The sequence below is a fragment of the Pteropus alecto genome, unplaced genomic scaffold (assembly GCF_000325575.1).
Source record: "Pteropus alecto unplaced genomic scaffold, ASM32557v1 scaffold11, whole genome shotgun sequence".
NCBI lineage: Eukaryota > Metazoa > Chordata > Mammalia > Chiroptera > Pteropodidae > Pteropus > Pteropus alecto.
Genome location: NW_006431956.1, coordinates 1,635,427 through 1,648,260, shown reverse-complemented (window position 1 = coordinate 1,648,260; position 12,834 = coordinate 1,635,427). Strand labels below are relative to the sequence as shown.

Sequence of the window (12,834 nt, the reverse complement as noted above, 5' to 3'; positions counted from 1 at the left end):
TAGGGTTCTGTCAGCACCGACCGTGATGTTACCTGTTTTAGCATCAGTGTGGAAGAGCCGTGCCTTCTGGGAAACGTCCAATTGGTCAGAAAGCACATTATTTGCAAACGCTGATACTTTAGCTGGTTTTGGTGACTGTCTCCTCGGGCGCACGCGACATCTTACCTGTTGGGGGCGCTGCTGAAGCTGAGGTGGGCTGGCTGTGACAGTGTCACCGGGGTAGATCGGGGACGGAAACACGGATTCCCTTCATTGATGACAAGCGCATCCATCTCGGGGGCAGCAGTGACCTGCAGAGGACAGACGGTTTTGCTCAGCCGTGACCTTTTGTCGTCGCTGACCTGGGCAGAGCGTAGCCCTCATCCTGGTGTCCGGTATTTTCTGTTCCCGTCAAGTTGCATCCCGCGTGTGGTAATGACCTCTTTCGGAGAGTTTGAAAACAAGTAAATAGAGCGAACGCGCTCTGATTTCTTTTTTCCTCTGTCGGTTGCCCTCAGGTGATTGTTCCCGTAGGATGCTCTGAGAGCAGGGGGTCCGTGCTCCTGAGGATGGAGGGCGGTCTGCCGGTTTCCAGCATGCAAGAGCCTGCGTCCCGCCCGCAGAAGCCGCGGAGCTCAGCTAACGGGAATGGAGATCTCGATTCAGGTACGATTCTGCTTTCCGGGTCCCTCCGGCCTTGCGACGTGTTCGCCAACATCTTCCTGAAAACGTTCGGGAAACCGGGGGACGGCGTGTGTTCCTGTGTCTCCCCCGCGGCCCCTTCCTGGGACTCGCGATCGGATTTACAGGCACGTAGCGGCCCCAAAGTCACGCGGAGCCTGGGTCGGGATTGATACCACCCGCGTACCAGACAGCGGGCTGGTGACGGCGAGGTGACAGATGGCTTCGGAATCTCGCGGGCTTAACACAGCACGTGTTTATGAATCACGGGCACTGTGGTGGGTCGGACAGAGCCTGACAGCCCCTTCCAGTGCCACCATCTGAGCGTGCCGCCCGCTTCAGGCTCTGTCCCCGCCGGGGGAAGCAGAGCTGCCGCGTCGTGAGGGAGAGTTGGATGCTCTCACTCGGAAGGGACAGGTGCCATTCTTGCTCAGAGTGTCCTGACCAGAACCGGTCACCCATGTCCACCACCGCAGAGGAGGCGGGGGAGTCGAGTTCTCTGCCGTGTGCCCAGAAAGCAGGGACAGCAGGGTGTGCCCCAGTGAAGATGCCCCTTACCTAGACCCTCGCCGATAGCCCGAGCGCCGCTTCAGAACAACGCGGGATGCGGGAGACATTTAGGTCGTTTCGATGCGTGGCCCAGTCTTTCCCCCTTTCAGAAATCCAAAACAAATCAACCGAACCGATCTTCGATTGGATTTTGATATCTAACCAATGACCTTATAAATGCATCTTTTTCTAAATACTTTCACGCCGAAGAGCTTATTTTTAAAAGACGTATTTTAAGGATTGCGTTATTAGGTGACAGCCAATTAAATCAGGATCATTTAGCTCAGAGGCATAAACACGTGCTCTGGTGAATTCACACACACGAAAAATGTTGGGTCATTAATCCAGTGGGAGATTGGACCATACATAGTCTAAGGAAAGTGTGGAATTTCTTTTCACGTTTTGATGAGACCTGTCAGTGACGGTGACAGATTGCTCGATGTCACTGAAATTTATGAGATTGCGTTTCTCAAATTATGTCTTTACCTGGGAAAAATCTGGAAACCCCTGAAATAACTGCCTGAAAGATATTAGCGTCTGTCTCAAAATCGGCTCATTTTCCCCTCAAGTAGGCGTGAGAAAATTTCTGAAAGCAGAGCTGAATCGTTGTCTCCCAGTGGAAATGTGGAAATTCTTTGTCTGAGACAGCATAGTCCCACAGACTGGGAGATTCACCCTAATTATTCTACTTTTATTTAAGTACGAATACGCCCATAAAAAAAGTCCTCCTTCCGTCGGCTGAGGGAGGTTATGTCTGTCCCTTCTAGAGTGCCTGACCTTGCCCCGTGTTTTTGTTGCGTGCACGTCTGACGTCTGTGACTGCATTTTCAGTGGTATGTTTTCGAAACGGTTTAAAAGCCAACTAACTGCGTGTCCACTTCTTATTGTCAGGCAGCTGCAGTAATCTGTCTAGCCGAAGTGGATTCTGAAACTCATTAATAACCGGAAGATTATTTGCACCGAACCTCCTTGCGGGGGACCCCGCGCAGGGGGAAGCGTGAGCACCAGCATCCGCTGTGGCTGGCTGGGCCGTGCCATGCCAAGGGCCCATCGCGTGCCCACTTCTTGGTTGGGTCTTTGCTCCCAGGTGGTGGGACGCCCGGGTCACCCACGGTCCTTGATAGAGCTGGTAGTTCCAAATAGCTCTAAATTATCTTAACATTGTTCGGGTATTGGCCGTGACTTCTCTCTCTCTCTCTCTCTCTCTCTCTCTGGCTAATCTGTCCTTTCTCCTTGGAATTTCCATGTACACTCGTGTGGTGGGGAGACTTTTAGATGGCGCCACAAAGACAGACTTCCGAAGAGCAAACCGGTTTGAGGCAGGATCTGTGGCGAGCCGAGGCGGCTTCTAGAAACTCACGCCCACTTTTGAACACTTGGTTAGGAACGTGCCCGCGTGCGAGCCTCCGGGCGCTTCTTTCCTGCCCCGCCTAGGTCCCTTCTAACCGGTTAATACATCAGACGTTTTCCATCTGGCATCGGTCTGGCGGGTGTCCGGTTCTGGCACCGACGGGGACGTGCTTAGGGCCAGATGGTGTCTCGGGGCCGAGGCTCTTTTCCCGAAGCTTCTCGGATGCGAGGTCCACGTCGGGCGGGCGGGAGAAGGCGGACCAGCATTCTGCAGCTGGCTGGAAATCCACTCCCAGGCGAGGGGCGGCGGCTGCTTGGTCCTGTGTCCATGGCAGGCGCTCTCCGGTACATGACAAGTGTCGTGTCCTTTCGTCATTCCCAGTGAAACAGCAGGTGAGGACTGGCTGGCACCGTCACTCGACTCCGTGTTGGAGCTGGGGTTTCAGCTCGGGCACCCCGAGGCTCGGAACCTCGTGCCGAAGCACCTCCCAGGGTCTGCCCTCCGTTCAGGGACGAGCCACCCGGGTACTTACGTGTGAGCACACACACCCCCAATACACACCCCCCGCACACGCACACACGGGGCTCAGCCACGGCTCATTCTTTCTTGCCCTCTCCTCCACTTGTCCCCTGTCCTCTGTCCCCATGTGTTCCGTGACACGTGACTGCATCTCCCTGACTGGTGAATACATGTAAGTGCCCTCAGCTCCTCTCGGACCAAATCTCGGGGTCCAAGGGTGGACGTCTAGCCCGTTGGCTCCTGGTGTTTTGATCCCGTGTCCTCGGTTCCGCCCACCCCGAGCTGCTGTGACCTTCGCACTGACGATCTGTCCCTCTAAATGAAAACTCAAGGGGACAAGTAAAACAAGGACCCCAAGTCTCATGAACAGTTTTCTCATTTTTGGTTTCTCCTCTTTTCCGAAGGAAAGTTCAGCTAATAGTGGGGGCTGAGAACCGACACCCGCGTCCCATGGGTGACATGAGACCGTGTAACATGACTCCTGGGGGCACGGAGGACGCCCCGGGGAGGAGTACAGGCGGACAGACAGCAGGCCTCCCCTCGGACAGAGCGGACAGAGACACCGGGAGGGACGTGGGCCGGAACTGGACATCTGGAGCTCGGGGCTCCCCGGTGGCCGTGACACAAGCAAGCCCAACACCGTGCCGACACGGTGATCAATGGGTCCTGGACAGCATTTCTCCAGGCCGGCTAAATGGAACGTCCTGATGAGGTCTGCAGATAAGGTGCTGGTGCACATAGGGGTTGGACAAGCCTGAGTAAAGAGAAATTTTCCCGGAAACGCGGGCGTGATTTCTAGGCATTTATTTTTGGTGTTATGTTATATCGGCCAGAGTCCACGGCCTCCTCCGTTCGTGAAGGGAAGGGCTCAATGTTCGCGTCAGAAAAATTTACCTCTTGCTCTTCGTGCCGGAGTCTAGTTCCGTGTGACCCCATTATTCCCTCTCTCTCTGTTAGACATTTTTGGGGAACAGTCATTGCCCATTTTCTGCTCATTTTCTTTTCTTCTGGAAAGTCCCTCTGGCCTCCTGGATAGGTGGGACAGCCATGAGGACCTCCGTTCAGGTGACTGTCCCCTCCTCCCTGGTTCAGCCCTGCGGCTGCGAACTCAGACCTCGGATAGGCGTGGGGCAGTTTTTGCTGACTCCTTAGAACGGGGCGTCTGTTTAAGGCGCTCACAATGCACCCATTTTCTAAACCGTGCGATAGTGCCAGTGGACTGCCAGCCGAGCACAGCAAAGACGTAACGTCTTCTTCCTCGTCGAAATAAAACAGCTAGCACAAAATAAAAGATCTTAGCGCTATAAGATTTTATTCATTCTGAACCTGCCAGTAATTGGGTAGTGCTTATGGGCCTTGACATTTAGCCTTGCAAAGTTACCCTTATTTCAGATCGTAAAATTGTACAAGCCAGGGTCTGATTACTTAAGAAAAGGTGTCTGTTCGTTCCATTTTTCACTGTAAAGTTGCTCGCATCCGGCTTTTGGTAAAGCATTCTTTTTCTATTTATTAGGAACTATTCCAGTCACATAAATAGCTTTTTGTTTTCCCAAACCGATGGCCACTAATGAACGTGCCCGTTTCCTTTTAAACTGTGAAATTTTCTTAGTTGCTTTTCATAGTCTGTTTTCATTACATCATGAGGCAGTGCCTCCGACTGGTTCATTTGCAGAGGCGGCAGGTTGTCGGAGCTTCGTTGATAAAATGTTTATGGGTTTAAGAGGTTTACGAATCAGCAGTAAATATTTGCTCTGGGTTTATGAGACCTCCACTCGTAAACATCGCGTGTGTTTATCTATCGCGCATTGAGATGTCTTTAGAGCATAAGCCGCTTTGGAGAATCAGGGGGCACGCAGTGGAGGAAGTCTTTATAATAAATTACAGACTCGAAAAGGCTGGATCGTGAGACACCCCACGTTCCGTATGGGGTCTCATTGCTAAAACTGCACACTTGAAGTTACCAGCACCGGGCACAAAGGTTTTTGAAATATTTTTAATCCCATTCAAGGTCTGACTTTTGGGGTGCTTATTGAATAACTCTCTTAGACCACAGAGGGTGACGGTTTTCCTGAGCTCCGTTCTCAGTGGCACACTTGGGCATCGCGAAGGCTCCTTTTGCTCTCGTGAGTCACTTGTGCGTGAGCGAGTGGATACGCACGTGAGCACGGAAGCATCTCCCGCCTATTGTCCTGGGAGCGGAGACTGGAAACGTAGCTCGCGATGAATTCAAGCTTGGCGGGGACCGCATTTCTGGTGAGATGCTAAGCGCCTGGCTGAGAATATTATGGAGACGGAAGAGCTGTGATGAACAGTCTCCGGCGGAAGGTGAGAAGTCAGGCCATGCTCCCAGTCTCCCCGCGGCTTCGGAGAGAGAGACTCGTGGGATCATTTCCGGTCACGGTGATGCGAGCCGTCAAGACCTTCCAGTCGGAGCCGCAGCGGGCGCTGAAAGTGGCTGACGGGGGCCGTTGTTCACCGTTGTCACCCTCAGAGCACGTTTGCCCAGCATCTCCTGTCCTCACAGGCCCGGGGCTGAGTGTTGTGCCCACGTCTTTGTCCTGGTTCTCTCTGTCTTTACAAGCAGGTCCCAGGGTCTCTACCCATTCTGGTCTCCTTTCTGAAAGTGGCCGTCGCCTGCTGTCTTCTTGTCCAGATGCTCTAAGGCTGATCAATTCCGAGAGACAGAGAAGCCGGCCTTGGAGTGTCCTGGTGGAGGGGCGATGGTGCTGAGTGGAGCTGTCGGAAGCGTGATGCAGGCAGAGGGACACGGAACAGTGTCCCGTGAGAGTTCCAGCCTCGATGTCGGAGAGCCCGTGTCGGACTCCTGCCTCCGTGGCTGGACAGTTGTGTGAACGCGAGGACTCTCGCCTTTGGGGGCTCCCATCATCTCTTCTGTGAAATGGGGTGGCGGTATCCATCTGCCAGGGTCCCTGGACGGAGTAACGAGGTGACACATGTGCAGCAGTCAGCAGAGAGCTGACACCCCAATGTGACATGGCTCTCATGACCTTGCCTGATGGCATGTGGTCACTTTGTAGGGCCATAAGGGCCTGACCAGGCTGGAGCTGGCAGGGCCTGCAGGAGGCATGGGTTGAGCTGAGGCTGGACAGGTAGGGTGCAAGGGACGAGCGACAAGTTAGCTACCAACAGGTACTGTCCCAAGTCACCTTGACAAGTGAATAGTTCGGCTGCGATGCCTCTGGCTAGTGGCTCAGAAAGCAAGCTCGATAATTGATGTCCGGGGCTGTTGGTGGGAAGAGAATTGTGGGCGGAGCTGTCGGGCGACCCCAGATGTGTTTTCCAGAACGTGACTGCTTTCTCTCGGGGGATGCCTCGCTGCATCTCGGTGGCTGGAGACCGCCTGACATCCTGAGCTGGTGGCTGCAGGACCGTGGCTTTTTTTCAGGGAGCACGTTTCTGTTGGAAGGGCGTAAGTCCTCGGGTGAAACAGAACGTTGGGACAGATACAAGGGGAAAGTTTTCTCGTCAGATGGCGTCTTAGCTTCCTGGACATTTGAGTATAAACCACTCGATGGGAGTAAAATTCGAGGAGGCAGTTTGAAGCAGCTCTGATTCAGAAGACAAAATTGCAGGGAACTGCCTTTCATGTGAGCACATTCTGCCTTTCCAAAAGTTATCCTCGTGTATTGAGTTCTGAGAATGTACAGTGTCACAAAACAATTGCTTTTCCTGCTTCCGATGAAAAAGTCTCTAGTCAGAACAAAGTCGTGACAGCCTCTGAGAACAAGGCTTGCTTTCTTGGCTCCCTCCCGCCAGGGTGGGCCACCTCTGCAGGAAGAGCAGAGCTGGTTCTTGGCCAGCGAAGGGGGCTTTGCTGGCACAAGATACACGGCTGGACATTGTTGAGCATTATTACAAGAACAGAAAATCTAAGCTTCTGAAGCTCTTACTTACCTGCACGTTTGGACAGTTCTGGCCGTGTCTGTCCTGTGTTTACAGCAGACTTGCAAATAGGTTAAGGAACTGTTTACAGCCTATTAGTTCTTTCCGTTCGAAGCTGTGGCACAACATTTGCGTTATCTGTACTGTACTTATAATGAGTTACTCGGCTTTTCGATTATACGGATTGTACCTTATGCACAGTTTTGGGATGTTTTGGGAATCACTTGATTTCCTTCAAGGCCAAAATAGGGAGCATTTTAAGAGTCGTGTTGTGCATATGACTAGGTCTCCGTGACCCTCATTAAGTGGAGAAACACATGTCCTGTTGGTTTCTACTGGTGTGCCTTGCCCCGAGAGCTTCGTCACAGGAGAAGGCTGGACTGGGGACCCCGGATGGGGTGGGCATCGAGTCTGTCTGACAGTCGGTCAGTTTTTGTTGCTAACTTGCCGAGTGGCCTCACGCACCTGAGCAGTTCTTCTGGGCGTCAGTCTCTTCCCTCCGGAAATGACGTCACTGCCTTGTAAACTCACTGAGGGCACCAGCGATCAATGCTCTCATTCTATAAGCTCCAGCTGTAGTAGGTGGCCAGGGGACACGAGACTTACCTGGTTCTCCAGTGGTTTCCTTTACTTTGTCCCCAAACCTCCCCCAAAGCGTGTAATGTCCACCGTGGCTAGATCCAGACCGAGGCGGTACACCCACACGCAGCAAATGTGCTGTGACCCCAACCTCCTTTCATTTGCCTGAGAACGCTTGGTTTTACCCTTGACTTTGTCAGGGTCCCCAAGCCGACTTTGTTGGGTGCTTCCTTTCGTTAGTCACTAACATCAGCAAACCAAAGCTGTGACGAGAAGTCACTGACGTCCTTCCGAATCTCCCTGAGTTCGTTTTGTCTCGCTGTAAGATTTCCCGGTCTTCGTCCGAGGCTAGCGTGTTTCCCGTTCTTCCCCGTAAGACTGATGTTCTGGTTTTTGTTTGTTTTCGGTCTTTTGACAGAAGAGGGTTCGAGCGTGGAGGAAATCGGCTTTAACTGGGGAGAGTACTTGGAAGAAACTGGGGCCAGTGCGGCTCCTCACGCATCGTTCAGACACGTACGTATGGACATCTCTCCTCTCTGCTCTGCACGGGAGGTTGGGGTTCGGGGAGATGCAGCAGGAAGAGGCCAGACCCATCGGCAGACGGGAAGGAGAAGGGAAGGGAAATTCAGCCGAGACTTCTTAGAAATAGAGGCGAGATGGGGACGTTGGTTTGCTTTCATCAGATGGCCGCGGGCTCTCGCGGCTTACCCCGTCTGACGCAGGGCTGTGCCCTGGGTGGGGGGCTCTGTGGGTGAGCGATGCCGTGCAGCTTTAATCCCCTTCTGCACCTCGAAAAACCAGATTTGACAGGTGTGGCCCTTGTTCTTGGGGCGCATGGCCTGGCACAGGTAAGGTGGATGGGAAGTAAAAGCCAGCAAAGTAGGTAAGTCGGTGTCATGTGCGGTGTCTTCTCAGGAGGTGGAGTGGCTGTATATTTTTATTCTGAATTGACATTTTTATTTCGAAAGGACGCATCAAAGTTTTATAGCCTTTTGTGGGCAGATGAGTCAAATTAGAGGAAATACCACAAATATTCGGGAAACATTTGGATCAAGCCAAAAAAAATCATTCTTATAATGATTTCTTTGAACAATGCCAATAGCATGCCCAGCAGAGGGCAAGTCCCAGGAAATAAAAAATTGAGTTTTTATCAGATTTTTTTCTTCTACGTGAGATTTTTGGCAATATAGCATCAGCAAGGAAAAGACTAAATTTCCAGGACCTAAGTTTTTCAGCATTAAGTGTTGCTTTACTGGAAATGAAAATTTAATTCTGAGAAACGTTGTTTTTACCGAGCTACCCAGGGCAAAGATTTAGCCTGAGTATCGTAAGCAAATCGGGGAATTGTCTCAACCTGTCCTTGCTTTTGGCTCTCTCGCTGAATGAGGGAGCCGGAAATTTGATTCTTTATTTTAATGAAACATTTTTTTTTTTTTTAAAGCGAGGCATACCTTGATTGACATCACAGATTGCCAGGATCTTGTCAGCTTACAATCCCTTATTTATTTTATTTATTTTTTTAGTTTTTTACGCCTACAGCACCTGGTCTTTCTAGGTGGTCTCCCATCCAAGTACTAACCAGGCCCGACCCTGCTTAGCTTCTGAGATCAGACGGGATCGGGCTCGTTCAGGGTCGCATGGCCGTAGACGTAATGCAAGATTTTATTCTTTTTAGGGGCCAAGTGTTCTTTTGAAAAGGAATTTAAGACCTTATTCAATTGCACGGCATTATAAAAATACATTGCGGTCCCTATTGTCTTTTCACACTGATGTGTGTAATGTAATTGCTAGTTTATTATGAATGCGGTTGTGGCCATTTAATATTAAAAGGTAACAGAACTAACTGCAGCCCACCTGCAAACAGCGTGCGTACGTCCCGCAAAACCCTATTAAGGTTCTGCAGTGACTTGATTAGATTCCTTGAGGAGGTTTAGGGAAGAGAGATCGACAGCTTTTCCATCCCTTCTTTACCGATAAGTCATCGATCTCTCTCCACATGGAGCCACTCCTGTTCTCTTTCATCCAGCCAGGGCTTCACACCCTTTCAGTCCCAGCAGAGTGTCCTTCAGGAAGCAGAGTCCCCAGGCCTGTGCACCCGGTGTGAAGGACAAACACCTCTGGCCCCATGGCCGAGCTGTTTGCGATGCTGTCGTCATTCACGCAGCCGCAGGCGTTAGCCATCTAGCGCTGGGACGACCCCAGGCTGCAAAGCTTTCTTTGGAAGAGGGCGGGTAAATGCTAACAGACTGTAATCCTTGGTTAATGAAAAAGACAGGCGTCCCAAGGCTGTGCCAGCCGTGCTGTAGCCACCGGCCACCTGGGGCCATCGAGCGCTGGCAAGTGTGCCGTCTAAATCGGGATGTTTGCTGTCAGGGTAGGATGCACACCAGCTTTCCGAGGCTTCGTCGGAAAGAAGAATGTGCAATATCTCATTAATGCATCTTTTATTGATCACATGTTGCAGGGATGACATTTGGGATTTGCCGGGTTACATATGAAACACACTTAATGTTAAAGTTAACTTCTTCCGCTTTATCTCGCCGATGTGGCCGCGGGGAAATTGACCGCCACGTGGGAGGCTCACAGCGGGAGCACAGGGCTGTTCCAGGGTGACGGAATACGGTCCCCAGCTGCTGGGTTCTGAACGGCTGTCATAGCCTCCTGGATGTGTGCGTCTGGTATGATGACGGTTTCCTTGTGTTTCTGGTTCCTAAAGGTTGAAATCAGCATCCAGAGCAACTTCCAGCCAGGGATGAAGTTGGAGGTGGCCAATAAGAACAACCCGGACACCTACTGGGTGGCCACCGTCATCACCACCTGCGGGCAGCTGCTGCTTCTGCGCTACTGTGGCTATGGCGAGGACCGCCGGGCGGACTTCTGGTGTGACGTGGTGATAGCCGACTTGCACCCTGTGGGGTGGTGCACGCAAAACAACAAGGCGCTGATGCCCCCGGACGGTAGGTTCCAGGGGCCCCGGCTCGGAGCCTTTGATTTACAGGCCGACCTCACCCCCGATGCTTGGAGGGGAGCCTCGTCGCGATCTCGTCGCTGATTTGGTGGGAAGGCCTGGCGCGTTCCACGGCCTCCGAGTTTCATTAGCTTGACGGCGCCTGAGAGAGGGGAGCCAGGTGCATTTCCAGGTGTCAGCTGCCCCTGACAGCTGGCCAGCTGTGCCTTTAGGGGAGAAAGCTCTAGAGCCCGATCCTCAGGTGGGCGGCCGAAGGGAGGCCGAGGGCTGAGGTCTTCTTTGACTGTTGGCGTTGGATTCTGTCGCTTTTCTTTTGTTTAAGACTTAACGTTTTGAAGAGCGCGGGGGGAGGCGTCTGGAGCAGGTCCGAGTTTTAATCTGTCTTATCGTGGGGACACTGCCAGAGCGTGGAGCGCGTAGAACACCGAACACATGAGGAGACGTGACATCGCTCTTGAGGGGCTCGTCAGCCCCGGAAAGATAAGATCCAGTTAGTTGCTGGAAAACGGTGGTTCTCGGCGGGGGCAGTTTTACCCGCTGGGGACGCGTGGCAAGCTCTGGAAGTATTTTCGGCTGTGAGAGGGGTGGAAGGCGAAGCTCCTGGCATCTGGAGAGAGGAGGCCCGGATGTGGCTAGACATCTTACCATGCAGGGGACAGCCCCCCAACGAAGGCTTCCAGGGCTCAGGCTGCCAGCAGTGAGAAACCGTGCCGTGAACACGGGCAGCACGTTACACACGCGTGACGGGAACTCGCCTGGTCCCCTGTGCCGGCGGATGCTGGAACGTTCTGTGACGTGACGGCAGTGGCAGTAATACCCGAAAGCTTTGATGCCGATTCTCAGGCACGTGTAACATCCTTTTCGTACCCGTCTGCCGCTTTTAGTTTTGAATGGCTGTTATTTTTATTTCGAAGCCACACGTAGTGTTGTAGAGCTGCATTCCGAGGCTCATCGTGTCCACCATAGTCACGGTCGCTTCCACCTTGGGAAGCACTTGGGTTTCGTCTGCTTTTTTTGAGTTCCGATATGTCGTTTGCTCTGACGGGTGGGAATGGTCGATGGTGTTTTACTCCCCCTCGTCAGCGAACGTCTCGGCCCTGTATCGTCTCAGGAGAGAGCGGGAAAGGGCCTTTCTTCTTTCCTTCTCGCTCCAGATCTTCGCCCCTGCTCTCCCTTCCCGCTGGCACTTTATCTGTTGCTTCCTTGGGCAGCCGAGGTCAAATCTTATCCTCGTTCTCAAGGCCCGTGCGCCCTGAAGGCTGGTCGTGGTTGCAGCTGTGATTTTTCAGAATGAGATCTAATTCTTAGTCAAGGCGGAACACCGGTCCGTCTGGCTTTGACGTATTATGACAGCCACCGAGGTGAGAAGGTATGATGACGTAATGCACAATTATTTGATTTCTCTGTGATTTCCGACCGGTCATAAAATCGGCCAGTCTCGATGGGTGGATCGTATGGATGGAATGTTGGGGAAACAGCGGTTCATCTTCCCGTCAGATACAGACTTAGGGACCCCACCGGAGAGGGACACGGAAGGGGACCGACAGGCTGGTCCCGACTCCTGGCTGCGGCCTTGCCTGTCACTGTCCTTGCTCCTCTCATTCGTGACTCTAAAAGTTTGATGCTTCAGTAGCTTAAGCCTTTGGGACGGACGTAAGATGGTTTCACCTTATAGAGTCGTCAGTGAAGAGAGAAGTTCCAGGGTGTGGAGTTAAAGCTCATGGGTTCGTTTGGTAAAAATCTGTGTGTTTGCTTGAGAGAGAGGACGCAGTTAGTCCGTTCCTTCTCCCTCCGATAAAAAATGTGGCGGTCGTCACAGTTTCAGAAATGCCGTCACATTTGTGTCGTACCGACTTTGTGCTATTAGGCAAGACACAGACCCACGTGAAATGACTCACTGAAAATGAAAAAAGGGAAAACCTCGTAAAGTGGGAAGCCATGAATGTGACTGAAAGATTGGCGGGCCCTTCAGACGGTGACAAGTTATGCCGATTTTGAGGATTTCTTTATCGCTCGCTTTAAAGAACTTTACAGACATTTAGTAGGTGATCGATATGACTTGGAAAACTTGAACGCAGAGAACAGAGTCAGGAAATAGCAGGCTCGTGGGGCAAGAGGTTTTCTTGATTGCCGGAGTACGGGGTCATTATTGCTTTGTTCCAGTGGGAATCCTAGAATCTGTTTTTGAATGAGGATTGTTGTTTGTGTGGTTTTCTGGCTTAGAGAGCTAATATTGTCGCAAAGTTTGCATCTTTGGTCAGTCTTTGTGGTCATTAAACTTGAAAGGCATCACAGTATATATATA

General features: G+C 52.0%; 1 protein-coding gene and 1 pseudogene across 1 annotated transcript in view; one reads left to right on the top strand and one right to left on the bottom strand.

Moving 5' to 3' along the window:
• Positions 1-518: 518 nt before the first annotated feature.
• The window catches only part of SFMBT2 (Scm like with four mbt domains 2), a 158,512-nt gene continuing 146,196 nt past the window's right edge, over positions 519-12,834 (top strand). Inside the window, exons 1-3 of the mRNA XM_006906953.3 lie at positions 519-645; positions 7,980-8,074; positions 10,278-10,518. Of these exons, the coding sequence (XP_006907015.1) occupies positions 549-645; positions 7,980-8,074; positions 10,278-10,518 (433 nt within the window). The 5' untranslated portion in view covers positions 519-548. The remainder of the gene's footprint in view (positions 646-7,979; positions 8,075-10,277; positions 10,519-12,834) is intronic.
• Positions 9,092-9,210, bottom strand: LOC112475744 (annotated as a pseudogene).